We start from the raw sequence: 25,667 nt of genomic DNA on the forward strand, positions 1-25,667 counted from the left end.
AGCAATCAAATAAGTACTTATGGAACATATTCTCAAATAAACACTTCTTGGACATATCTCGAAAATTATGAATGAATTTTGATTGTCAATTGAAACATTAATCAATCTAATATTATTTAGAATGCAGAAAATAAGTTAAACTAACTTCATTTTGACGAGAATTTTTTTTTATTTTCATGAAAAATTTGCTGAAATGAGTGAAAATTTAAAAAAAACGGTGTATTTTCCAGGATAAAATCCGTACAATCCGTACAATTTGAAAACAAATCCGTACAATCCGTGCAATCCGTACAATCCGTACAATTTTAGGGTTAAAAAAAAATCAATCCGTACAATCCGTACAATCCGTACATTTTGGCCACCCTGGATTTACAATGGTACGATTAAAAGCTTAGTTTCAATAAGAACAAACGAGATATCCATGATTGCTCCATGAAAAATTAGTTATATTCAATTTTGGTTTCCCAAGGGACACACGTATTTCTTGATACAAAAACAATGGTACAAATTTTGAGACAAATTTTTGATCAGATAAAAGTTTATGGGTACCGTTGTAAATCAGACAAAACCTGCTTTAAATAGAGGTTTACTTGAAATTACAGAATTCTGTATATTATATTTACAGTTTTGATTGTTGTTTATTTAAAATGACATGGCTATTACCAAAGCTTTATTTCTTGATCTTGAGATCTGCATCAAAAATGAAATGTACATTACTTTAGAAAAAGGGGATTGAAAAAAATCTTGACAACATCTAAATATATAAAGTAGTAATCTCTGTTTGTTTGTAGTGAGAAATTTCAGTTCCCAGCCAAAGCTGGGTTCCCAAGCTTGTATTCTATATTGAACACTTTTTCTCTTATTTTCAGATTCTAAATATCTGCTCTTCAACTCCATTACTTAAATTTGGAACTCATGGAGGTTGGGGTCATCATCACTATCTAGGTAGGGGATATAATTCAAAAGTACCACCCCCCCCCCTCTGGAACAATTTTTTTTTTTTTTTGGGGGGGGGGGGGGGGGGCATGTTTTCTCAATTTTTAATACTTTTTAGTCAGAAAAAATATTGCGTTAAAAAACGTTTTTTACAAAAAAGTAGATTTAAGACACTTATATATCCTTTTATCTAGGAAAAGGGGAATACCATTTCTATGGGGACCGCCATTATCATTATCATCCATACGGAGGATACAACGGTTCAGGAGGGTACTGGGGGAGAGGATGAAAATTGAACAGCAGTATCAGAAGAAGCTCTATGCTCAAATTATGAAATGTAGAGATTGCCACACACTCCATTTTACAGAGAGTTTCCTTATGTGCTTAAGTTCGATATTTTAAAATGTCTTAAATTAACAAACAACTTATCAAATTAAAATTTTTACTCATTTTTAAACTCATTTGTCTAGTAGTGAAGGTTTAAACTTACTTTAGGTTTAGGGACAGGTTCAGCCTTCTTAGGTTTAGGAGCAGGTTTAGGCTTAGGTGGTGGGGAGACCTCCCTAGAATACAAAATTTATCGTTTTAAATAAAAAAAAATAAAACTTAATAAATATTTAAAATCTTTAACAAACATTATGTCGTAGTCTAGATAGCGCCCAGGATCCGGATCCGTCATATTTTAATCCCCTGTATACGGATTACGGATCCACAAAAATATGTAATATCCAAGGATCCTGATCCAATCGTGCAAATTTTTTATTAAATAAAAATAAAAATTTATAATTGGGTTTACGTGAGATCAGTAAAACTAAGATGCAATTAACATGTTTGAAAAAGGAAAAATAAAGGAAAAGGTTGCTTAGTAAAAAAAAATTTAAAAATCGATGAAAATATTAGCTGATCCGAATCTTTCGATATCCGGATCCGGAAACTATTGAACAGAACGGACCCGAATATATTTCTAACAGGCCGGATCCGGGTCCAAATAGAAAACACAAGAATGAAAGACTAACTTTACCTAACGTCCATATCACTGTCAGCATCAAAATCTGAGACATCGCTATCCTTTACCGCCTGCACAACATTTTAGTTAATATATCCTTTAAACAAGTACAAGTGGGAAGTCAGATTCGCAAAGGTACGCTTTCAAGCTATGTAGGATCAAATATGACTGAGATAACCATGACTTGCGGATTTTGCTACAGATACAATGGAGAATATAGTCAGAATAAAACACTTTTAAGCTTAAAAACCGCCAATATCGGGCATACCCTCAATAAATGGAGGCCCATTTGAAATGAAAAGGCCTCTTACATTTTTTTGTAATTGTATGCGAGTAATAAAATCTTAATATAAATAATTAATTTAAATAATGTGTAGAATTTTATCTAAAATAAGTTTGAATTCAATTGGGCAGAATTTGATTTATAAGAGTTGAATTTGATATCAATTGTGAATAATTTTATCTGAAATGTGTTGAATTTGATCTAAAATGTGTGGAATTTGATCTAAAATGTGTTGAATTTGATCTAAAATGTGTGGAATTTGATCTAAAATGTGTTGAATTTGATCTAAAATGTATTGAATTTGATCTAGAATGTGTGGAGTTTGATCTAAAATGTTTTGAGTTTGATCTAATATATATATGTAATTTGATCTAAAATGTGTAGAATTTGATCTAAAATGTATGGAATTTGATCTAAAATGTGTGGAATTTGATCTAAAATGTATGGAATTTGAACAAAAAAGTATCAAGTTTGATATAAAATGTAACTTTATCTAAAATGTTTGGAATTTGAGTTAAAAAGGTGATCAAAAAGTAATCTTCGATTTAAAGCAAATTTAAGCTTTTTTCTATCGATCTAGAGATTTTACGCCTTATAAATGTTTAAAGGCATTAATCCACCCAATGTCAAAAACTGGTGCACTAGAATTTAATCTATAACCCTTTTGATCTAAAAGAATCTGACCTACGTGAACTCTGATCTAAAGAAATATTTAGATCAAATTCCTCCTTTTTTCGGAAAAATTTGGAAATTGAATTTTAATAAGTAAAAAGAGTTGAGTATTTGACTCTTTAAATAATAAAAAAAAAAATATGAAAGATACCAACATTAAATTTAAGCCGCGGCTCAAATTCTTTATATTCGGTCTCAAGTTTGATTTCTTTGATATTCTTTTCTTTTGGGAAAATTCTGAATTAAATGATATGAAATAAAACAAATTGACATGACATGGAATTGTATTGAAATCAAAAATCTTATTCTATTTGAGGGCATACTTTCGGTTTCTTCTTTTCCGGTTCCTTTACTCCGTCATTGTCGTGGAGTTCTTCATCCGAACCAGACTCATCAGATTCTACGTTATACTTCTTCACCTTAACACACAGGTCATTAGTTCATGGCCTGTCGAGGTCTTAGACTTGGTCACAGACAAAGTTGATCATTTATCATGGTAACATTAAAATTTTCGGTCCGTCACAGCCTGAGTATGGTCATAGTAACGATAATTGTTACCGGTCTTTGGCATGGTCACAGTTACAGTAACGGTTTTGAAAGTTGTCATGGTCGTGGTCATGATCGTAGTCATTGTCACGATCGTGGTCACGTTGGAATAATTGACAAAGTGATGGCCGTGGCCGAACTCCGAACAAAACCGAATGTTTTAACCCGAGATAGGTTTCATTAATAAATTAATACTTACCGCCGCTGCAGCCCGCCGCCCGCCCGGTTTCTCACGAGGAATTATGACATCGTCAACAACATCAGGGAGATCAGCATCAGAATCAATTTCCTCATCCTAATCAACATCATCATTCAAGGGTTGATATTTTCGTCAAAAAAAAACTCTTATCGACAATAGTGGGAAAAATTATTTTAGTTTAAATAAATGAATTTAATATGAAGAAAATAAATGAATTTAATATGAAGGAATAAATTAATTTCATATGAAGAAATAAATTTATTTCATATGAAATGGATTCTTTCTCCTGTCCCACTGGTTCCTTTCCCTCTCCCATCCCCAATGGCTTCTTTCCTCTGCCCCCCTAGTTCCTTTCCCTACCTCCCTCATACCTCCCTCCCCCCTAGTTCCTTTCCCCTTTCCCGACCCCCCTCATAACTTACGTCATCATCACTCCAAGGATTCTTCCCCTTCTTCTTCGGCGATGATTTCTCAAAGTTTAACTTTGTTTGTTTCAACGGTTTCTCCTTCTTTACAGCTCCAATTCTCTCACTCAGTGATCTAAAGATAATATGATATTTTATCGTAAAAAAAACCTCATTGGATATCTTATAAAAGAAGCCCTTTAATGTCTAAAAACTATTAACACTGAATTAAAAAATTAGTTATATTCTTTCTATGTATTAATTATTATTATTATTAATTAGTTATTTTTCCATATTATTGTTTTTTGTACTTACTTGTTCAACTCCTTATCCTCTGTCATCAGATCAAACTCATCCTTATCGTCCTCCTTCTTCACGGACTTCTTGTCCCCCTTGTCCGCCTTCCTTGCCTTTGCAGCCACAGCCTTGGCGACCTTGACCTTGAGTTCGTCAGCAATCCTTGGTTCAACACGGATACCCATAGGACTAGGCAGTGCTTCAAGCTTCAGGGCTCCTTTCTTTCCTGGACCCTTCTTACCTAGCTTAGCAGCTCCTGATAAATAATATTAATAACAATCACTACTCAGCTAAGGAAGGGCGAATATTTTCCTATACTGCCCGAAGGAATGTTTATATTGATAAATAANCCTTTCCAGTCCGGGTTCTAGATTAATACTTGCGGGTTTTTTGCAGTAGAGAAAAAAGGAACATTTCAGAATTTAACACTTTATCAAATAGAAAACAATGATATCTTCCTCTTTGTTACTCGGTTAAGGGTTCCATAGTGAATCGGTATTCGGTAATCTAGCTCTTCAAATGGGAGGTCAATTAAGATTAGGTTCTCAGTCAGTCTAAGTTTCAAACTGTAATCCCCCAACAACCCACTGTGTCATTTCAATTAAGGAAAAAAGAAAAATGATAATGATCAAAGGCCCCGTTTTAAACCTGCATCATCGGCTAGCTCCGCATCTTCTGTTTCATCTAGTTTAGCCAAGAACGCGTCCAGGTCCACCTTCCACAGTTCTTCCTTAGAGGTAGCCTAGAGAATATAAATTTAGTTTATGCGTCAACACCTTCCACAGTTTCTTGAGCAGTTCATCCTTCTTCTCCTGGGTGAGACACCAGAGTTTCATCCCTAGAAGGTAATCATAGTCTGGGCCTCCAGCAGGGGATTCTGCAGCTTCTTCATCTTCTCCAGCAGCCTCCTCGTCCATGTTGTCCTAGAGCAAACACAATCCAAAATTCAATCCAAAATTCCAAGAAACAAGAAAGAAAGGAGAAAAGAAAAAAAGAGAAGAGAAAAAAAAAATCCTCAATTAAATCCAAAATTCAATCCCAATGAAATGAAAATTTAAACATTAATTGGAAAATTTCCCGCTTTTATTTTACTTTTGACCCCAATAATATCATTTACTTTACACAATTAAGCAAGAAAAATCACATAAAAATGGCTCTATAAGGAAGGTGAATTTTCGGGTTTAAAAATAAGAAACTAGTGAGCAAAGCTAAAAGGTCTTAATACGAAGAGGGTGGTAAGGAAGTTTAAAATACTAAATTTAAATCTTTAAAAAATTATGACAAAACAATCATTTCTTCATAAAAAGCTGTTTTTGGTTTTCAACAATTTTCATTAAATCCCTCTGTTTTAAAACTTGTTTAAATGTAGGTCCATGTTAAACCCCACATTTTACAAAGGATTGTCATGAACTCAACAAAAAATGTTGACCAATGGAAATAAAAAACATTTAGAGGTTAGAATTTATATACAAGTAAACTATACATACCTGGGACTTCTTCCATGCTTTTATTGGATCACTATCATATCCACGTCTCTGCAATTCTTCAATCATAACCTTCTTCTTCTTGTTCTCAATAGTCAGCGTATTGTCGCACTTCTCTAGGATGAACCTGGCCTGGTTGCTCAGCTTGGCGGCCTCAGCTCCCAGCATACCCTCCAGGTACCTCTTCCTCTTCCCGTAGAACTCAAGACGGAGGGTGAAGAACTCTCGGAGGATCTCCTCAACAGAGTCAAACCTCCTGCAGTAGTTTAAGTTAAAAAAGGACCTTTCCTGTCCGTCCCGTCCCGTCCCGTCCCGTCCCGTCCCGTCCCGTCCCGTCCCATCCCATCCCATCCCATCCCATTCATCCCATCCCATCCCGGATTTGACCTTAGACAACCCAGATGATCGAAGAGCACCATGCTTGTATTGGATATGGAGGTCTGGAGCTTGAAGAAAGCGTGGAGCCCCTTCTCTCTCTCAGCATTCCTCAGTTTGTCCTAGATTTAGCGAATATTAGGATAATATGGCGACCAAATATCGTCTTCCAGAAAACGAGAAAATGCAGGAACAAAAAAAAATTCTGTAAATTTGGAGTTGGTAACCATGTGAAGATATGCTTCTTATTTATATAAATTATCTAACCCTGTCCCTGATAGATGGACCTATAACATTAAAGTGGTATTACACGTGTAATGTTTTGACGGAACTTTACATTTCAAACTAAAAACAAGATTTGGATACAAATGGAGTTTAATGATTATTAGTCCCAGACTTAAATTATGCTTTCTGGGACCGAATTTTATGAATTTCAACAACCTGCATACCACCGGTTCAAATTTGAATCTTTAACTTTGAACCGCAGTTCTGCAACGCAGCTCAACTTAATTAAATTCGGTCTCTGGCTTGATTAACATTGAAGACCAACCTTATCCATCGTGATGATGAACTTAACGGTCCTGTCCGTGTTGTAGTCCTTGAAATCCGAGATGACGGCGGGTAGTTTCTCCGTCCCGTTCAGTAAACCTTCCAACAACTCTTTGTACGAATTTGTCCAGGTTCTGAAAAAATGAAAAAATAAAATCAGCAACTTTTGTGGCTTTCTTGAATTCTATTTATTTACCACAAAAAACCCATAAATTTTTCCCAATTGAGTGAATAAAACCTTAAAAAAAGGGTCGGGTTCCGAGCAAACATATCTAACATATGAGAAAAATTTTTTAAATTTAATTTTAATTTTCAATAAATTATAGAGTAGCACCCCCCAGAATAAAAATAACTGGTGACCTGATCGGCAATTCTGTGATCTCGACCTTTGTATCTGATAGCGTTGATATCTCCCCTGATACAGCATATCTCTGGGAATCTATCTCCTCGATGGTTCCCTTGAACCCCTTGAACCACGGAATCATGGGCTTGGGTTCCTTTCCGTCTATCATCAGCTTTAGGTTCTTCACTATCTCCCTAGATAGAAATATTATTCGTAAATTAAAAATATTTTTTATTTCAAGAGAAAATATCAAATCAGCTATAAATGGAGGGTCACTGAAAATGACGTATACACTATACAGTTCGAACAAAAAATGCTAGAATTGGTAAATAATTACCTAGGATTATAATTAGGTATCTTCGTCATCCATCCTGTACCGATACCATCGGCTCCATTGACAAGTACCATCGGTAGAATCGGTATATACCACTCGGGCTCAATCTTCTGGTTGTCGTCGAGCTGGTAGTTGAGCAGGGCGTCGTCCGCCTCATTGAAGATGTGTCTAGCGAGGGGGGAGAGCTGGGTGAAGATATAACGAGGAGATGCAGAGTCCTTTCCTCCCTGCAATCTCGTTCCAAACTGACCTAATCACCAAGATCAAGATAAAGAGATCACGATCACGATCACGATCACGATCACGAACACGATCACGATCACGATCACGATCACGATCACGATAACGATCACGATCACGATCACGATCACGATCACGATCACGATCACGATCACGATCACGATCACGATCACGATCACGATGAGCATTGACATTATCAACATCCGATCGAAGCCAATTTATTGGCATTAAAAGGTCTTCCAAAATAAATATGCATAAATAACCTACACTAATATTCTGCCTTAAATAAAAATTATATTAAAGGGAGTGTGTGCTGAAAATGAAAGGGGTATAGTTCTATCTGTTGCGTTACCCAAGAGCGTAGCATCCATTCAAATTCGCTGAGTTGCATTATTCCACTCAGATCGTGAAAATAAGTTTTAAGCAAAATATTAATTAAAAATATTATGAAATATCAACTATCATGAATAGAATTGAATCAGACAATTGTAGGCTGTAATATCTGAATGAGTAGTTTTCAAAATTGAATTATTTACGATCTGAGTGGAATTAGGCATATCCGTGATTTTGTATAAGTCCTACGCTCTACGGTATAAGTAGTTTTTACAATTTTCTTCTTATAGACGCAACAGATCAAGTATTAAAAATAGTCGAATTCAATTCGATGTCAACACTCACCTATACCCCCTTTCATTTTTTTGCAAACACTTGTTGATATTTCAAACTGCAACAACATATAGAAAATTGACGACTAAAAAGGGGGGGGGGGCTGAGTATGCTAAATAAATATCCCTGAGAAACGTTATATCAACTGACCTATGGGTTGGAGAAGATTAATATTGTTTGATCCAACATAGTTCTGCGCCAAGTTTATTATAGTTCCCATCAAGGAAGCTTCTCCGTGATGGTAGGCAGATATCTAAACAATAACACTCTTAAAATTAATGAAATGAAAATCTGTTTTCATTCTTGAAAAAATTCAGGGATGTTTATTTTTCAGTATGATTTTTTTTTGTTGATTTGGGAAGAACAAAATGGTTAAAAAAGTCATTAATTAAAATGTTAGACCGTGTCGGTTAAGATTTTTCCCCTTTTTAAAAACTATTGCTCAAATAAAAGCATTATTTTCCCTAATTCCGTGGGAAAACCAGTTCAAAAATCTCAGAAATAATGAAAATAAGATTTGGTTTTTAATGGAATAATTAAAGAAAATGTGAAGACTGACCTCGGCAACGCTACCGGCGAGCTGGGCCACCTTGATCTCCTTCTTGGTCAGATTCCTCTTGAGACAGGTGAATACAACCTTACGTTGACCTGGCTTAAATCCATCAACCAAACTTAAAATAGATTTATTATTTGTTATCAGTTGCTTTGTTATGGAAGCTTATAACAATAATTTTCGTTGAAAAAAAAAACCAAAAAGAAAGTGAACCAAAAATGGTTTCTTCTTTGACTTGCAAAATTTTATTCTTAGAAAAATAAGGCACAACTTTAACAATACACTGAAAAAAAAAATGTTTTTAAAGCTGGCGATGCCGATTTGATCAACAAACAAAACTAATTTTTTAAAATCATGCAAGTTGATTATTAAAAAATGCTTTCAAAAAATACTTGCGCCCAAAACAAAACATGAACTTAGTGAAAGGAGATTATATTGAAGAAAACACTTCAAATCTTTGAAAGCTTACAGTTAAAAGTAAAACACAAAAAACGAAAATATGACAATTTTTTAATAAACACATTTTTGATTTAAAAATCAAGTAAATCTTGATCCGGTTTTCACTCCGGATTAATATTTTTTTTCAGGGCGGATCCGGATCCAGATCCAGATGAAAAGATTTGAATCCTAAGCACTGCTTACTGCTAAATACCTTGGGATGGATCTTTCGTTGTCCATGTTGCTGAAGAGAACCAACTCCTTGTTCACGAAGTCAGTATAGTTGACCGCCTTGGTGTCCTTCTCGTAGAGGTATACCTCGGGGAGTCCGAGCTCCTTCCTTCTCTTCCCCTCCTCCATCCAGGTGGTCAACCACTCCTTCCTACCTTCGATCTCCTTCTTACTGAACGCCAGGGTAATCGAGTGATCGTCCTGGAAAAAAAGAATTTTTTAACCTGACGCATTAGCATAACAAATAAGGAGAAAAAAGACACAATTTCGCAAAAAAATGACGCGAAAAATAAATAATTCGTTTTAAGCTTTATCTTTTCTCTAAATCCAGTAAAAAAAAAAAAACACTTTAAGTCGGTTAATAGTCTTTAGTTAACCCCAAGTGATTGGTTTTTGGACCTTTCTTGAAAAAAAGAACCCGTTCTTTAGGACAACACTTGACCCCATGGTTTGTCATGTATTTTTTTCTTTGGAAATCTCCAATGATGGTAGACAAATTAATCTTTGTTTTTTTTTTCATGATCAAGGAAAAACTAAGATGATCATTTTAAAACGTTTGAAAACCGTATTTTACCTGAGAACCGTTGTACTTGAACTTAATCCTATGTCTGACCATATCAGAGAAGTATTCTTTAGCCTCCTTACTTGTCGAGGTTCCCAGACCTATAAAATGTATAAATTGTACCCAGAAATCATAACCCACTCTTAAAAACAATAATTTTTAGTAAGTTTAATTGTTTAATTCGAAAAAATAAATTAGATTCATGGCAGACCGAATATGTATATACTAGAGAACCTCCTAGAAATGAACTCTCATACTAGAGAACCTCCTAGAAATTAACAATCACACTAGAGATGACTAGAAAACCTCCTAGAAATGAACTACCATACTGAGATGACTTGAAAACCTCATAGAAAAGAACTTATGATAAAATGACTTGAAAACCTCCTAGAAATGGCTTTACATGTCATTAAACTAAACGACCTCTTATAAATTGCCTTATACTATACCGACAAATATTTGACATCTCATATAAAAGACCCGCCTCAAGTGACGTACCATGCCTTGACCCTTCTTTTGATAACATCAAGTGGCATAAATGATCTCAAATGACCTAAATGACTTGAGTAACCTTGAGTGAACACAAGTTACCATGAGTAATCATGATTTACCATGAGTTTCCATGAGTTATCATAAATTACCATGAGTGATCATGAGTAAACATGATTGAGGAGTTACCAAGAGTCAACATGAATCACCATGAGTGACCATAAGTGACCTGTAGTGACTTACCTTAACGATGGGTGTGATGAACTCCTCTAGAAATGGTAGTTTGAGTAGCCCAGGCCAATTGTGATGGATAAAGTTGATCACTAGACCCTAATCACAATATTTCAGAAACAAAATATTTAAATTAGCATTAGGGGAAAATTTAAGAATTACTTCGAATTTTGAAATTGGACTTTTACTAATTTTTTTTACGAAATTTCATGTAAATCCACCAACATAACTTTGTTTCAACCAGCTAAATAATTTACGCAAAGTTTGTAATTTGAGGAGTATCGAACTCTAATTTGAGGAGTATCAACACTTTACCGTACCTTAACAATAAAACATTTTTTCCTGTTAAAAACTTCATTTTGAAAGGTTTCTGGTTTTTTTCATATTCAAAACTTAACATTTATTTTTGTTAGACATTTCCCCATTTATTTAATTAAATAGAATTTAATTTTATTTTATACTAGCTGAAAAGGCCGCCGTTCCCCATGGGCAAAAAAAATTTTAATTTTGAGAAAAGGAGCTTTGTATATATATATTATAATCCTGGAAATTTTTTGATTTTTTTTTGTACAACTAACCTTTTTTAAATTCCTTCTTCGCAACCAAAAATTTGTAATTTTCACTTATGGTAAAAAATAAAACTAACGAAAATTTGTTCTCCCCGCAAACGCACTTTCAGTCTGCGATAAAAAATGTTTTCAAAAAGAGGGGGGGGGAATTTTTTTAAGGAAATATACACCCTGGGGGTTTTCTTACCTCAGACTCTTTATATCTTCCATAGTTTCATATTTCTTCTTGTACGCTAAACCGATAATTTTCACCAGATCGTTGATCTCCTTATTCTCGAGGATCTGCTTGTGGGTCGCTTCGCGTACGTTCAGAAGTTTACCCTTGAGCGGGTAAACTCCGTAGTAATCTCTACCAATGACACCAAGTCCAGCAACAGCCAGAGTTTTAGCAGAGTCTCCCTCAGTTAGGATCAGAGTACAACCACTAGAAATATAAGATAATTAGGTTGAAGAATAAAGAATTAAAAAGTGACCCCCATTTTCAATATTTGTTGTATGCTGCGGGAAAAGATGTCACACTTGAGAAGAGAAAAACGTAAAATATGTTGTTACCCTGAATTCTTAGTTCCGGCCTCGTTGGCGTCCTCGAGCTTGGCGATTCCGCGGAGTTTAGAGGTCTTCTTGCCTCCGGCCTTGCTGCTCAACTTCATGTCAGCCTTGAACTTGGACCAGGCTACTACAGACTCAATAATACCAGACTATACAGTACACAGTATTCAAGTAACATACATATTATTGAATTCAATAAGTGTCAAAATGGCTGAACCGATTGGGCCCAAATTTTGTGTGAAAGATTATGGATGATTAAAATTTCAAAAATTTGCCTCCATTTAAATTCGATAAAATGTAAAAAAAACCGCTAGAGTAAAAATAAATAATTACTTAAAGGGATTGTAGGCATAATATAAACTTTACAACAGTGCGCTTGGCAACCTTTCATGTCAATAATCTGGAAAATAATTTAATTTTTCTCGAGTTTTAATTTTACTAATTCAAATACGTTTTCCTCCGTTAGAAATATACAAGTCTCTTTTGAAGAGAACCCAAGTTTTTAATATAAAAATCATTAATATCTAAATCATACTTGACCAGAAAACGCTTTTAGTTGCACTGTTGTGAATCGGACACTTCCAACTTTGCCAGGAGGGTATCTTGGAATTACATTTCCAACTTTGCAAGGAGGGTATCTTGGAATTACATTTCCAACTTTGCAAGGAGGGTACCTTGGAATTACATTTCCAAAATTGAGAGGGAAAATGCTGCAAAGGCCCCAATAGGTGCTGGGCCCCCCCCCCCCCCCGGACACATTTCTGTTATAGCCCGGCCTTGGATGATTTTTAAAATAATTGTTTAATATGTTGTAAAATTAATTGTTAGATGAATATTCCTTTTGCAGTGAAGTTTGAAACTTATCGGAGAGAACGCACTTGGACCCGAAATCCTTAACCCCGAGGGTCATCGTCTCCTTGGTCTGGGAGTCGAAGGTTGGGTTCACGATCAAGCAGTTCACGAACAACCACAAGTGATTCTTAACCTAAAATAAAAGTGTTCAGAATGAAACATCTTTTAGATATTTGAATCCAGATTCAAGTGGGGGAAAAATAAACCAAATAATTAGCGGTTTTTTGTTTTTTCGTAAAAGTATTTTTTAAATTTTCGGGGCATTATGGGCAGGATCTAAGAAAGAAAACGGGAATTCATTCTGTTCCTTTGTTTAATTTTACTCAAAATTTGTTAATTCTTCTAGTACAACTTGAATTCATAAAATATGATAACATAAGATGAAAATGTGTCAATAAAATCAATTTTTAATTATAGTTATATGCTGATAATTTAGATTTTTGAATTTAAAAATGTCAAACCTGGAAATTTTTAATATTGATTCCGGTTTTATTGCTCTTCTTGATCTTATCAATGATCGCCTTGATAACAGCGTCGGCCACGTGGTCGACGTGTCTCCCGCCCTTAGTCGTAGCGATGCTGTTCACGAAGGACATCTGCTGGAACCTGGATAAAAAGTTTGGTTGATTTTACACACTTATTAAAAAATGTTTTAATTCCAGCTCTGATAATTTCCACTTTTTTTCTATTTTTTTCCTGTGAAGAAGGTCATAAAGTCCAGTAATTGTTCAATTTCTAATTTTTAAAGCATTTGGTAAACTTTAATCTTCTTGTAAGGTTATTACGATTTTAAACTGACGATAATTTTTTTATTAAAACGCTTGCTTTAGTGGAGAAAAGAATTTTGAAAAATTTGAGGAGTATCGAACTCTAATTTGAGGAGTATCGAACTCTAATTTGAGGAGTATCGAACTCTAATTTGAGGAGTATCGAACTCTAATTTGAGGAGTATCGAACTCTAATTAAGGGAATCAAAACTGACCGAAAAAAATACATCAACCAGAAAACTCTGTAATAGAAAGTCGACATTTAGACTCAAGTTATGACTTTAAATAGTCCAATAAACAATGAGGCACAGTACTAGTGCAGTTTAAACAGATCCATTTCACCTAACAAATGATTTAATAACTTACTAGTAAAGCTAAATGCTTAGTAACAACTTCTAGTCTTTCTATCCTACAGTTTTCTGGTTATTACTGTATATAAGCGGTAGTATTGAATACATGTTGGGATGATGCAACCTTACCCTTTGTCTGAGACACAAACTGCCACCTCCCATCTGGGTCCACAGGCCTCATGAATACACTTTATCTGGTTACCAGACTCGTCCTCTTTACCCTGATCAAGAAGAAGGTTGTTATAATTAAGGTTCCTAGTAGGGGAATTAATTTCGATGCCATGCTCTGGTGAAGTGCTTCAGATCCGGATCCCATTTTGGCTTCATGGATCCGGATTCAAGGGGCAAAATGTCAACAAAAAACTGCAAAAAAATTTATTTTTAAAATCCTTTATTTTTTCCCAGTCTAGCGAATAGAATTGAAAAAAAGGTGCTCCGCAAAAACATTACAACTTAAAATCGGGAAAAATCATTAAAAAAGGCAACCTAGGTCTTATTTAAAAAAAGAACTTATCCTTTCAAACTATCTTAAAATTCAATACCTAACAATAATGAAATTTTAAAAAAGGGGGGGGGGGGGGGGGGGGGGATGTTACTCTATCGACTAATAATTTTTTTTATCTCAAGAATTAATTTTCACCTCTTTTTACCTTAATATACTGATCCACATAATCTTTGAAACTTTTCACCGGCAACCTTTTCCCATTTAGGAATACCTTCACACCTTTAGTAGACGCTGCTATATCGAAGGCTCTGAACAAAGAAAGATGAAATTTTATTTGATATTGACAGAATTTTATGATACCTTTTGATAAAAAATTTGATATTTATTTCAAGAAACATAAATATGAAACATTTCGTCCCAATAAAATTATTTTTGTGAATGTTCCATTATATTTAATTTAACATTTCATGATCATGAACAAAAAAACCTGCTTGTTAACTTAATCTTTACTTAATAAGCTTAAATCTATCGGTTTGATTAATCAAGATGTGTAATCATGAATGGTACAAGGGTTTGATTAATCAAGATGTGTAATCATGAATGATTAATCAAGATGTTTAATCATGAATGGCATAAGGGTTTGATTAATCAAGATGTGTAATCATGAATGGTACATAGGTTTGATTAATCAAGATGTGTAATCATGAATGACACAAGGGTTTGATTAATCAAGATGTGTAATCATGAATGGCACAAGGGTTTGATTAATCAAGATGTGTAATCATGAATGGCACAAGGGTTTGATTAATCAAGATGTTTAATCATGAATGACACAAGGGTTTGATTAATCAAGATGTGTAATCATGAATGGTACAAGGGTTTGATTAATCAAGATGTGTAATCATGAATGGCACAAGGGTTTGATTAATCAAGATGTGTAATCATGAATGACACAAGGGTTTGATTAATCAAGATGTGTAATCATGAATGACACAAGGGTTTGATTAATCAAGATGTGTAATCATGAATGGCACAAGGGTTTGATTAATCGAGATGTGTAATCATGAATGGCACAAGGGTTTGATTAATCAAGATGTGTAATCATGAATGGCACAAGGATTTGATTAATCAAGATGTGTAATCATGAATGGCAAAAGGGTTTGATTAATCTAGATGTGTAATCATGAATGGTACAAGGGTTTATGTTTATGTTTATGTGGTATTGATTCTCAGGACTCCTATTGGAGTATAATGAGTTTGATGGGTTTGATTAATCAAGATGTGAGCTAATTTTATTATCACCTTCTTGAGAAAAGCGCAAAAGTATCATCATCAATCTTCTCCATATTGAATTTCTTGAGGTCGGGGCTATAGGTGATCTTGGTGTACTCCTCCCCGTTGAAATCCTTTATCTTGGGCTCCCCCGCCTTGCTCATGTTGCTGGCCCATGTCTGCTTAAACCCCTTCCCGGCCTTCTTATCTGCTGTTTCGACCGTAAACTTGGTGGAGAACACATTACAGAGCTTTGCGCCGAAACCGTTTCTACCGCCGGTAACTTTCTCCTCTTCGTCGTTGAAGTTGGACGATGTCAGCAGATGGCCGAAAATCATGGTCGGTACGAACATGTTCTCTTCCTTGTGCATCACTACGGGGATTCCTTTCCCGTTGTTCATAATAGAGATCACACCTTCCTCTGGTTTTATATCGATCTTGATTGTGTCCATCTTGGGATCCCTCTGTTTGTTGTCCGCGGCGTTGACCAAGATTTCGTCGTAGATCTTGTAGAACCCAGGGACGTAGGTCACCTCACGGTTCACCATATTCTCGTCTTCATAAACCCACATAGGCTCAGTAACCGGCTGGACTGAACCGATATACGTGTCCGGACGGAGAAGAATATGTTCAAGCTGAGATTTCTTCTGATATATCCGCTCCACAGACAGACGTTTGTCTCCTTTCGGCTTAGGGGCCGCGACCACCGGCGGATCGTCATTGTACTCGTCCCCGCTTGACATTCTTCTGAGATATGGACGAAAATTACCAGAAAATTGGTTTATCGGATTGAGAGACGAAAGGAAAGAGGTGTGTGGGGTTAAAACTGAAAGTGTCCTAGCCTGGCATGAAAGTAAAGGAGATAATCTACTTGATAAAACAGCTAAACCACGTCCGAATACTAAGAAACGATTATTCAAATAAGGATTTCAAATTTCATCAGAAATTATACATGTAAACGGAGTCTAATTTAACATTAAAATGACTGCCATCCTATCAATTTTGTACATGACCAAATCAGTATTTATTTAGCATTATTTAGGGTTAGGTTAGGTTAAGATACTTTCTGGGCCGAGCGCTGCGGCTAGGATGGGCTAGGGGGCCGAGCGCTGCGGCCACGGGTTAGGTTAGTTAAGACACTTTCTGGGCCGAGCGCTGCTTAGGACAGACCCTGTAACACCCACTAATCAACGTATATCACATAAATATTGTGAAAAAAATCTTCAAATCGGCCGGCGTGTTATGTTGGAAGTTTGGACCGAGAAAATTAACAACTGAAAACTTAAATTAAAATGCCGGGAAATTTAGGAACAGTCGGTGATCTGTTAAAATATGGCGCGAAACTGTCGTTGATTGATTTCTCTGTCGTCTTCAAACTTGTAAAGTGTTTGTTTAAAATTCTTCTTCTTTAAACTTTTCTTAAAAAATCAAATGAGTATCTTTTACAAAATTGGATGAACAAAAATCACAAGGTTAACAAATGGCTTTTCTCAATATACTCTCTATTTAAGATTATGGTATCATCAAAAGGACTAGAATGATTAATGAATAATGGTTCACTGTATACTGTACCACCGTAGTTCCCGATACAAAATAAATAAATAAGGGAACAAAACAATTCTTTACACCAAAAAAGTCGAAAGTCACAATTAAAAAAAAAGTACAAAATTTAAATGAAATATTTAACTAAAAAGATTAAAAATATTTTGAAATGGTCAATATATTTTTTCAAGTAAATATTCTAAAGAAAACTTTACACAAAAAAAGCCTGTGCAGGTAACTATTGTGCTTCAACAAAGTTATAAGCAGGCGCGCAACTATAAAAGGGGACAATCCCCCCCCCCTTCTAGCCTAATTAAGGAGTGGAGAGGCAAGCCCCAATTTAAGACTTGCCCCCCTGCGGGCTAGAAGTCATTAACAGGGGGTCCATATGATCCATATGCATGGTTTCCAAAAATATTTATTGCCCACAACTTTCAAGAAATTGTTTATACTCAACTTAAAAAAAATATGATCCCACAGTAATTTTTTGTCTATAAAACCTAAACTCAGTTAATCCCCCCCAACTCAAGAAAACTCCATTTTAACATTTTTCAATATAAGCTAGTACAGGATTCTTTTTATTTTTGCCCCCAATATTTAAAAAATAGCCCGCAAAATTATTGGATTTCTAAAATTACACTCACACTCTAATTAAAATTGCCCCACCAGACTTAATGGATTTGAGCCTTAGCCAAAAACTCTGATTTTCTATTCTCTATATCTTTGCAACACAAAGAAGTAGACCTTAAGTTTTAATAATTTACAAAACAAAATGCCCTTAAAGTTAATATTCAAGATTTTCCCCACTGAAAAAATTGCCCCCAAACATGTCTAAAACTTTTCTCACACAAATTTGACCCAAACTGAAAAGAATGCCCCCAAATATAAATATTTGCTCTTAAAACATCCTGTTGATAAGGTTATTGCATGGGCACCGAGACAAATTGTTTGGGGTATACGTATAAGAATATAAGAAGAAGAAAAAGATGAGAAAAATCACAATAGTAACTGTCAATATCCGAGAGTTATAGATTTCCTCAAAAAAATTCCACTTTGCAATTTTCTCGTTACATAGTGCAAATTTTCGGTTAAGGTCGCCCTTCGAACTAGGGCGATATGTTATGGTGCATAATTTTTATTGTTCATGTTTTCAAAAATAAGCCATTAGAGGAAAGATTAAATTTTCAGTGCACTAAATTTATTATTGAAAAACGTAATAACTGCCGGAAGGTTCAAATAAAGTGGCATGGAAGACCGTACGGTTGTGGCTCATGGCTGCCGGAAGACAAAAAAGCTAATATGTGACATGGAAGGGATGTTGATGTGGCGGTCTTGATTCCCCCACTCATGGCTCAAGTGTTTTACTTTAGATTAATATTTTTTATTTATCGTCATGAATTGTAACTTTCATTGACCATTAAGTGGTTTTTAAGATTGAAGAATCGTTTAATCTGGTAAGATCAAATTTTCTTTTATTCATTTGACAACTTTTTGTTTGATTCGTACAAGTATACAACTGTAAAATAAAAAAATTCTCTTAAAAAAAACTGCTATAGCTCCAACTTTTTAAGTTAAAATTTTGAAGAAAAAAATTTTCAATCACAATTCAACTATTTTCTCAGGTTGAGATTACTTTGAAAAAAAGAAATTTTGTAGTATATAAGCCAAATATCACAAAATGGGAGACGAAAATGTGGAGGCTTATGACTTCCAAGGCCAATCTAGGTATAAAAAATGTTCACAAAATTTAGTTAGATTAATTTATTAAGCTCACTTTGTCGTCAATGGACAAAAATTTGCTTATCTATTCGAAAACTAAACGGAGATTGCTTAAATTTTAAATACAATGTCGAAATATATCTTTAATTCCATCGATTTTGAATGCTTCATTTTCTGGCCATTTGTTAACTTTACTGGATAACATAAACCTCACATTCTCTTAAGCTAGTCTTTCTCAATCACCCTTACAACTTAAATAGCACTAGGAAGTAATTATTACTCGTCAACTTTCTGGATTTTAAGTTTAAAAAACACTGGAGTCTTCATAAAATATTTCCACACACAAAAAAATAGATTGTTTGCCAACTCTTTATTTTCAAGGATTTCAACACTAATGTTTGTTTACTTCTTCTTGGAGATCTCATCAGCCTCAGCGTCAGCTGCCTTCTTCAGCCTGAACAATACATGCGTCAAATATCATATTGCGTCGAACCAGAAAATATTCAAAGAAAGTCCAAAAAATGGCTTTAATTGTCCGCACTTAAGAAATTAGCGAACCACGGGAAAAAATAGTCACCGTTTCGCCACCAAAATAAGCTTGACAAATTATATAATACAATAAAATCGAAACAATCTTCTAGTAAATTTAACACTTAGTATATGCAAGACAAAAGCATCCGTACCGTACCGTACCGTACCGTACCGTACCGTACCGTACCGTAAATTATGCGGTTTTTGAATCCCATATTCGGGTGTCGGTATCGTTTGCACTAATGATTGATCGGACTAACGTACATTCGCACTAACGTTCATTCGGACTAACGTTTAATACGACTGAACAACTATAATTGTTCAATCAAACTAAAAATCACATGGAAGGTTTTTTGAGCACGTGGAGAACTATTTATAAAAATTCTCCCGGAATTCGGTTCATTTAATTAATTAGTTCCAGTGAACATATTGTAGTGGGAATGAACAAAAAATGTTCGATTGAACTAAAGCTAAAAGTTCCGGTAAAATCGATGTTAGTACTAATGAACATATTTAGTGCAAATGAACAATAATTCTAACTAAAATCTAAAATTTTACCATTTGCACATAAAATATTATTAATACAAAACATATTTTAGTGCAAATGAACAAAAAATGTTCAAATCGAACTAAAATCGAAGTTCATTTGCACTATAACGTTCAATTGCACTAATATTTACAGGAAAAAAATTAGTCCGTCTGAAAAATATTTGTTTGGACATGTTCATTTGCACTAATGTGCAATTGCACTAATATTTACAGAAAAAAATTAGTGCGCTTGAACAAATATTTTTAGTATTCCAGATCAATTGCACTAATGCACATTTGTACTAAATATTCCTGGCGGGAAAATAAAATATTCCTGGCGGGAAAATAAAATTTTAGTCCATTTGAACACAGAAAACCCGATTTTTGTTCATTTGCACTAATGTTAGATCGTACTAAAAACCGGTTACTGATCAGCTGGCTTTGTGGCATAAGTACGTTAGTTCAATCGGACATTAGTGCAAACGATATAGCATCCATATTCGCCAGCTTTGAACATTCAGAAAAACTAAGTCATACCTCATGCCGTGGAGACGCTTGTATGCTCTGGCTTGTCTGATGGCCTGGAATGCCTTGAAGTTCTTCATATCATCAGTAATAGGCATAGCACGGATCCTCTTAACTAAAAACAGAGAAATTAAAAAATCTAAAAATACTTTTAAGTTTTTTTTTTAAACCGGGAAATAGTTAAATTGCTGAAATTATAAATCGAGAAAAGATTTTTGGGATGTGTTGGGTGTGTTGTGGGGGGGAATCAATGAATATACAACGCCCTTTTGTGAAAATATAAAAGTTTTTACATCTTTTAAAAGCTCAACTTCAACAGGGGTATTAATTGAGAACGTTTTTTATGGATTGACATTTCGGTGGAAAGGAATGAGTTTTAGAATATATACGAAAGGAAAAAATCAAACAATCAAAGACAAATTTTACTTACCGACACGCTTGGGTGGCATAACCTCTCCAGAAAGCTGGGTAGCCTTGGAGATCTCCTCAGGGGTAGCATCTCCCTTCTTGGGCTTCTTGGAGTTCAAGGGGAACAAGATCATCTTGCTCTTGTACTCCTTCAGCCTCTGGGCATTCAACTGCAGGGACTCAACGGACTTGTTCCTGCATAAATCACATTTTGAGTTAAAATTTTTTAAATAGAATCTTTTTTAACTTAAATTATCAGTTTGATACAATGATACGTTTTGAACCAAGATTTAATAAGATCCTGAATCTTTCATTGGAGGTTCATTTACATTTTTAAATTGTTCCATAAAAAAAGCTTATAATTCAAACGGAATTCAAAGAAACTTGGGATTAGTGCAGTGCTAAGGGTTCAATTAATTTCGATGCGGATCCGGATCCACACTGGAAAAAAATGGATTCGGATCCAGGTTATTTCTTTAAAATTATCGATTTTTATAACAAACAGAATTTTCAAACTTTAATTTTTTCGCCTATTAATATTAAACTTAATTTACATTCAGAAATCAGGAAATTTTAATAATATCTCTTTAGATTTGGGTCTTAAAATGGACATTTCTTTTGCAGTTTCTGGTTGATTTTTGGCCCCTAAAATCTTAAAGATCGAACGGATCCAGATCCTAAGCACTGGATTGATGTAGTAATATGTAAGCAGCTACATTTCAATCTCACGCATGTTTACCAGTGTGTTTTGTCTTCAAGAGAAAATAAGAGACATTTTTAAAGCAAATAAGCGTGATGTTAAAATTGGTGTTGAAAGCGACCGCTTAATACCGCCCCTTTCAGTTTTTTGGTGTTAAAATAGTTGGATTTTTAAAATCCGCTTTTGTTTAATTTTACGATTTTTGAGGCTTTGAAGATGGACATTTTGATTTATTTTGACGATTTTTTGCTGGCTAACATTTTACCACAAACAAAAATCTAAATTAACTAAAATTGAAAATATTTTATTATCTAAACGGTATCAAAAATTTTATTATCTAAACGGTATCAAAAATATTTTATTATCTAAACGGTATCAAAAATATTTTATTATCTAAACGGTATCAAAAATATTTAATTATCTAAACGGTATCAAAACAACTTAGGAACTGATGCAAGATAAATTTGATAATATTCAAAAAACGTTTCACCCTAATACAATTATATAATGTAACCTGCGTCTGAAGTCGACTGCGATTCCCATGGTCCTAGCGATATTCTTGCTGAATCCAGCAGCCTTGATCTCCTCCAGGGTGAACCCACGTCCAGCCCTCTGCTTGATGTTGTACTTGAAGGTGGGACAGGCGACCACGGGGCGGAGCTTGGTCAGGGGACGGGGAGCAACAAGGGCAGCCTAGAAATATTTTATATATAAATAAATAAATTAAATGGTCAAGGTATTAAGTTTTGAGTTCTCAAATCACTTGAATAGTGAAATGGGTCTGTTTACACTACAAAATTTCCGTGCCTCATGTCCATTGGACTATTTAAAGTCATAACTTGGTCTAAAAGTAAACTTTCTATTCCTAAGTTTTCTGGTTTAAACCATAGATAATTGTCATTCCTCTCATAGATTTTTTTCCTTCCACAAATACAACTTATCTCTAAAAACAAATATGTCAAATACTAGCTGCGGGTTAATTTTGAGTCCAAGTTGTGTTGAAATCAAGGAATATATTTTCGAGGAAAGGGTATTTGTTCTGATTCTCGTCGTGATTCAAATTAGTTGGGTATCCTAATAGTTTCTCGTTTAGATTTGTATCAGAAGAACTAAAACCTGAAACCTAGCTAGGTTTAAGTAGTAGTAGCAGTAGTTCTTACTGAATATATTTTATCTCATCTTTCCGACCTACCAGTCTATATTCAGAACTAGTGGTGCGATTCTACGTGAGAAACAGATTTGCGTAGATTTGACGTTTACATCGCAAGTTGAGACAAAAGGTCACTAAAAACCTCAAACCTCCCTAGACTTGAACAGAACTTAAACCCAAAACTGGCATTTACTTAAATACAATTTTTTTTCTTCAAAATACCTTTTTATGGGGATAAGCGCACATTGAAATTTTGAAGAAGATTTGAAAATGAATAATAGCTACCTTGGCAACCCTGTTTTCCCTCCTCCTGATCTTCCTGGCGGGCTGGTTGAACCAGGTCTTCACATACCTGAATGCAATTACATATTACATACAACTTCTAGAATTTTAAAGTTGAGAACCCTCGAGTATGTGTACCTTGAAAATTGTTAAAATTCAGACAGTTTCGTAAATTGCTTTAAAGTAGAAATGGGCAAGCCCTGTACAAGAGGAACTTTAACAGCATTCAATTAAATAATTTAGTATATTCCTAGAGAACGATTTTTGGACCCCCCCCCCCGCCCCTCATCAATTTTGTACATGGATCTTATATGTTAGACATTAATATAACTGACCATGTGGCCGCAGCGCTCGGCCCCCTAGCCTGTCCTAGCCGCAGCGCTCGGCCCCAAAAAGTGTCTTAATCTAACCTAACCCAAAATAATAAATACAAAATTGATATTAGGGGGGGCCTGGGGAGGGGTCCAAAAATCGTTCACTAGGACAGACCCAATAAGGGAAGAGCAAATGAGGGATATCTCGAACTTTCATCCACATCGTAGTTAAGACAAAGGTTAACAAAAACCAGAACAAAAGCCTCTTTTAATACTTTTTAATTAATTTAATTCCTTTGAGGAGGAAAAACTTTATGTATTCTAAGCAACAGAAGTGTTAAAAACCTAATGGGCATATGGCAAAATGGCTTTTTTTTAAAGTGATTTTTGAATGCTGTTACTGATTAAGACTAAATCAATTATAAATTTTCTGAGAAATAAGGATGTAAAGAAACACAGATTGAGATTTAATAATTATTTAGTATGATTTAAACAATTTCAGGCTGAACGCTAAACCAGGTGATAATAATTAAGTACAATATTGATGGGATGGGATGAAGGGTGGGTCCAAAGAAACGGTAATTTCCTTGAGAACGTTTTTTGGACGGACCCTTTTACCAAGAAAATATTTTAAGACGTGGATAAAATTGACCATGTGGCCGCAGCGCCCGGCCCCATAGCATGACCTAACCGCGGAAATCGGCCCCCCCAGCCTGTTATAGCCGCAGCGCTCGGCTCTGAAATTGGTTTAACCTAACTCTTAATTGATACATATTAATTAATAATTTTGCAGAAAAATAGGTGGTCATTTATAAAATCGAAAGGAAGGGAGGGTAAGCGTACAAATAAATGTTCTCTGGATCAGACCCCAATAAGATATTTGAACCAACGTACAAGAAAACTAATGGTTTTGAATTGTTCCTCAGCAGCATATTGGCCCAGTCCTAAAGACAGGTTGGATTATGAAATTTATTGGCCAACCCTGCGGTTGGGAGGCTGAGTGCTGCAGCCCGGTATTCTACATATCATTATCCTAACAAGGGAGGGGCGTCGGGACACCAATCCTTATCAATTACAGCAGAACTAGGGAATTAGGGTCAGTCCTAGAGAGTCCTAGAGAACGATTTTGAACATGACCACTTTAATTTATCCGTTTCCGATTAGATTAGTAATTAATTATTTCAGATTCACGACTTACTGAGGATAAACAGAACTTCATCGTCTTGATGTGACGGAACACTCACCATATTTAAGATCCAAATATCATTCTCTAGGAAATTACCCAGCATCTAACAAACTAACAGAGAACTAACAGGCTGCACTACACTCTTCTTATCATTAAGTGATAAATATAAACTTACTTCTGCCAATCCTTGTGGAAATGGCCATTAGGGATGAGCTGGTTTCCCTTGGATGGCATTTTTCTATCTGAATTTAAATTAAAATAACAATAAATCAAAGATCTAAAGAAAATATCACATCTCCGGCAATAGGAGGGCCTAGAGAGAGAACACACCTAGAAAATCACAGAAATAAACAACACAATTTAAGCGAATTATCAGGCTCAAATTCAAAAATACTAAATTAAAAGCATGAATTGTTTCACCACCATCCAAAGCGGAAATTGTTTCCACGATTTGCGTGTTTGCCGCTGAGAGTTTTCTAGATTTTACAAATCGAAGACGACGTTGTCTGTAGAAGGAAGTGACGTCACACATATCCGATATTGCAGTAGGTCGGAAAGTTAGTAGGTTAGAGAGGGGAGGAAGGCCAACCACATCAACCTCTAGTCCGAACCACATTCTCATCATTTTCTCGTCCGAACCACATCGAAATCCTCGTCCTTTCAATATTATTCTTTTTAAGTGTCCATGATCCTTGAAAACAAATACATTTTTTAAAAATATGGCGACGATCCCAGCTGGAAAATTATTTTTTCTTTCCACCGTTTTCTTATTTTCTACTGTGATCGGAGCTCTTTTTTTCATCCGCAAATGTCTTTTTGTGGAGCTCCGGCATCGGATGATTAAAAGCTGTCTTTTTTTAGTCTGCAATTGTTTGCTGTCGGAGTTTGACTCCATCGTCGGATCAAAACTAATTTATCAGTCCATCTGAAGAACTTTGAGGATGAAAAGACAAACTGTTTCTTCTGATATGAAATCAAAAAGGATGATAAAAAACGAGGACCCGCTGAAAAGCACGCTCATTTGTCAAATCTTAGCCAGTTTAATTCATTTCTTCAAGGTGTAAGCACGCTGCTCAATTTGTTCAGAAAGTTTCTACATGATGATATCTGCATGACCTGTATAACAATTGTGAAATTTTT

General features: G+C 35.1%; 2 protein-coding genes across 2 annotated transcripts in view; both read right to left on the reverse strand.

Annotated features, from left to right (window-relative positions):
* Positions 1 to 16,569, reverse strand: part of LOC111707894 (DNA topoisomerase 2-alpha-like) — a 22,354-nt gene extending 5,785 nt beyond the window's left edge. Inside the window, 27 exon segments of the mRNA XM_023481077.1 lie at positions 1,427 to 1,499; positions 1,958 to 2,013; positions 3,221 to 3,316; positions 3,643 to 3,738; positions 4,065 to 4,182; positions 4,362 to 4,599; positions 4,992 to 5,121; positions 5,123 to 5,266; positions 5,831 to 6,083; positions 6,215 to 6,324; positions 6,753 to 6,885; positions 7,112 to 7,288; positions 7,432 to 7,678; positions 8,485 to 8,587; positions 8,894 to 9,005; positions 9,540 to 9,757; positions 10,131 to 10,260; positions 10,480 to 10,493; positions 10,827 to 10,939; positions 11,106 to 11,158; positions 11,595 to 11,831; positions 11,960 to 12,105; positions 12,795 to 12,941; positions 13,270 to 13,414; positions 14,055 to 14,146; positions 14,576 to 14,678; positions 15,673 to 16,569. Of these exon segments, the coding sequence (XP_023336845.1) occupies positions 1,427 to 1,499; positions 1,958 to 2,013; positions 3,221 to 3,316; positions 3,643 to 3,738; positions 4,065 to 4,182; positions 4,362 to 4,599; positions 4,992 to 5,121; positions 5,123 to 5,266; positions 5,831 to 6,083; positions 6,215 to 6,324; positions 6,753 to 6,885; positions 7,112 to 7,288; positions 7,432 to 7,678; positions 8,485 to 8,587; positions 8,894 to 9,005; positions 9,540 to 9,757; positions 10,131 to 10,260; positions 10,480 to 10,493; positions 10,827 to 10,939; positions 11,106 to 11,158; positions 11,595 to 11,831; positions 11,960 to 12,105; positions 12,795 to 12,941; positions 13,270 to 13,414; positions 14,055 to 14,146; positions 14,576 to 14,678; positions 15,673 to 16,385 (4,197 nt within the window). The 5' untranslated portion in view covers positions 16,386 to 16,569.
* Positions 16,570 to 19,254: 2,685 nt separating this feature from the next.
* Positions 19,255 to 24,804, reverse strand: LOC111707892 (60S ribosomal protein L13). The gene is made up of 6 exons (XM_023481075.1): positions 24,703 to 24,804; positions 23,031 to 23,097; positions 22,110 to 22,288; positions 20,918 to 21,090; positions 20,500 to 20,602; positions 19,255 to 19,357 (listed from the first exon to the last, which is right to left on the reverse strand). The coding sequence occupies exons 1-6, from the start codon at positions 24,759 to 24,761 to the stop codon at positions 19,306 to 19,308; spliced, it is 633 nt and encodes a 210-aa protein (XP_023336843.1). The 5' UTR covers positions 24,762 to 24,804; the 3' UTR covers positions 19,255 to 19,305.
* Between the last annotated feature and the right edge of the window lie 863 nt (positions 24,805 to 25,667).

The sequence above is a fragment of the Eurytemora carolleeae genome, unplaced genomic scaffold (assembly GCF_000591075.1).
Source record: "Eurytemora carolleeae unplaced genomic scaffold, Eaff_2.0 scaffold595, whole genome shotgun sequence".
Classification (NCBI taxonomy): Eukaryota; Metazoa; Arthropoda; class Copepoda; order Calanoida; family Temoridae; genus Eurytemora; species Eurytemora carolleeae.

What these genes read in the sequence shown, in the direction of transcription:
- LOC111707892 (XM_023481075.1), bottom strand. Translation starts at nt 24,761, where the DNA reads ATGCCATCCAAGGGAAACCAGCTCATCCCTAATGGCCATTTCCACAAG. An exon ending in GGGAAAACAGGGTTGCCAAG is followed by an intron (nt 22,289 to 23,030) that starts GTAGCTATTATT and finishes AAATATTTCTAG; the next exon opens with GCTGCCCTTGTTGCTCCCCG. An exon ending in GCAGTCGACTTCAGACGCAG is followed by an intron (nt 21,091 to 22,109) that starts GTTACATTATAT and finishes TGATTTATGCAG; the next exon opens with GAACAAGTCCGTTGAGTCCC.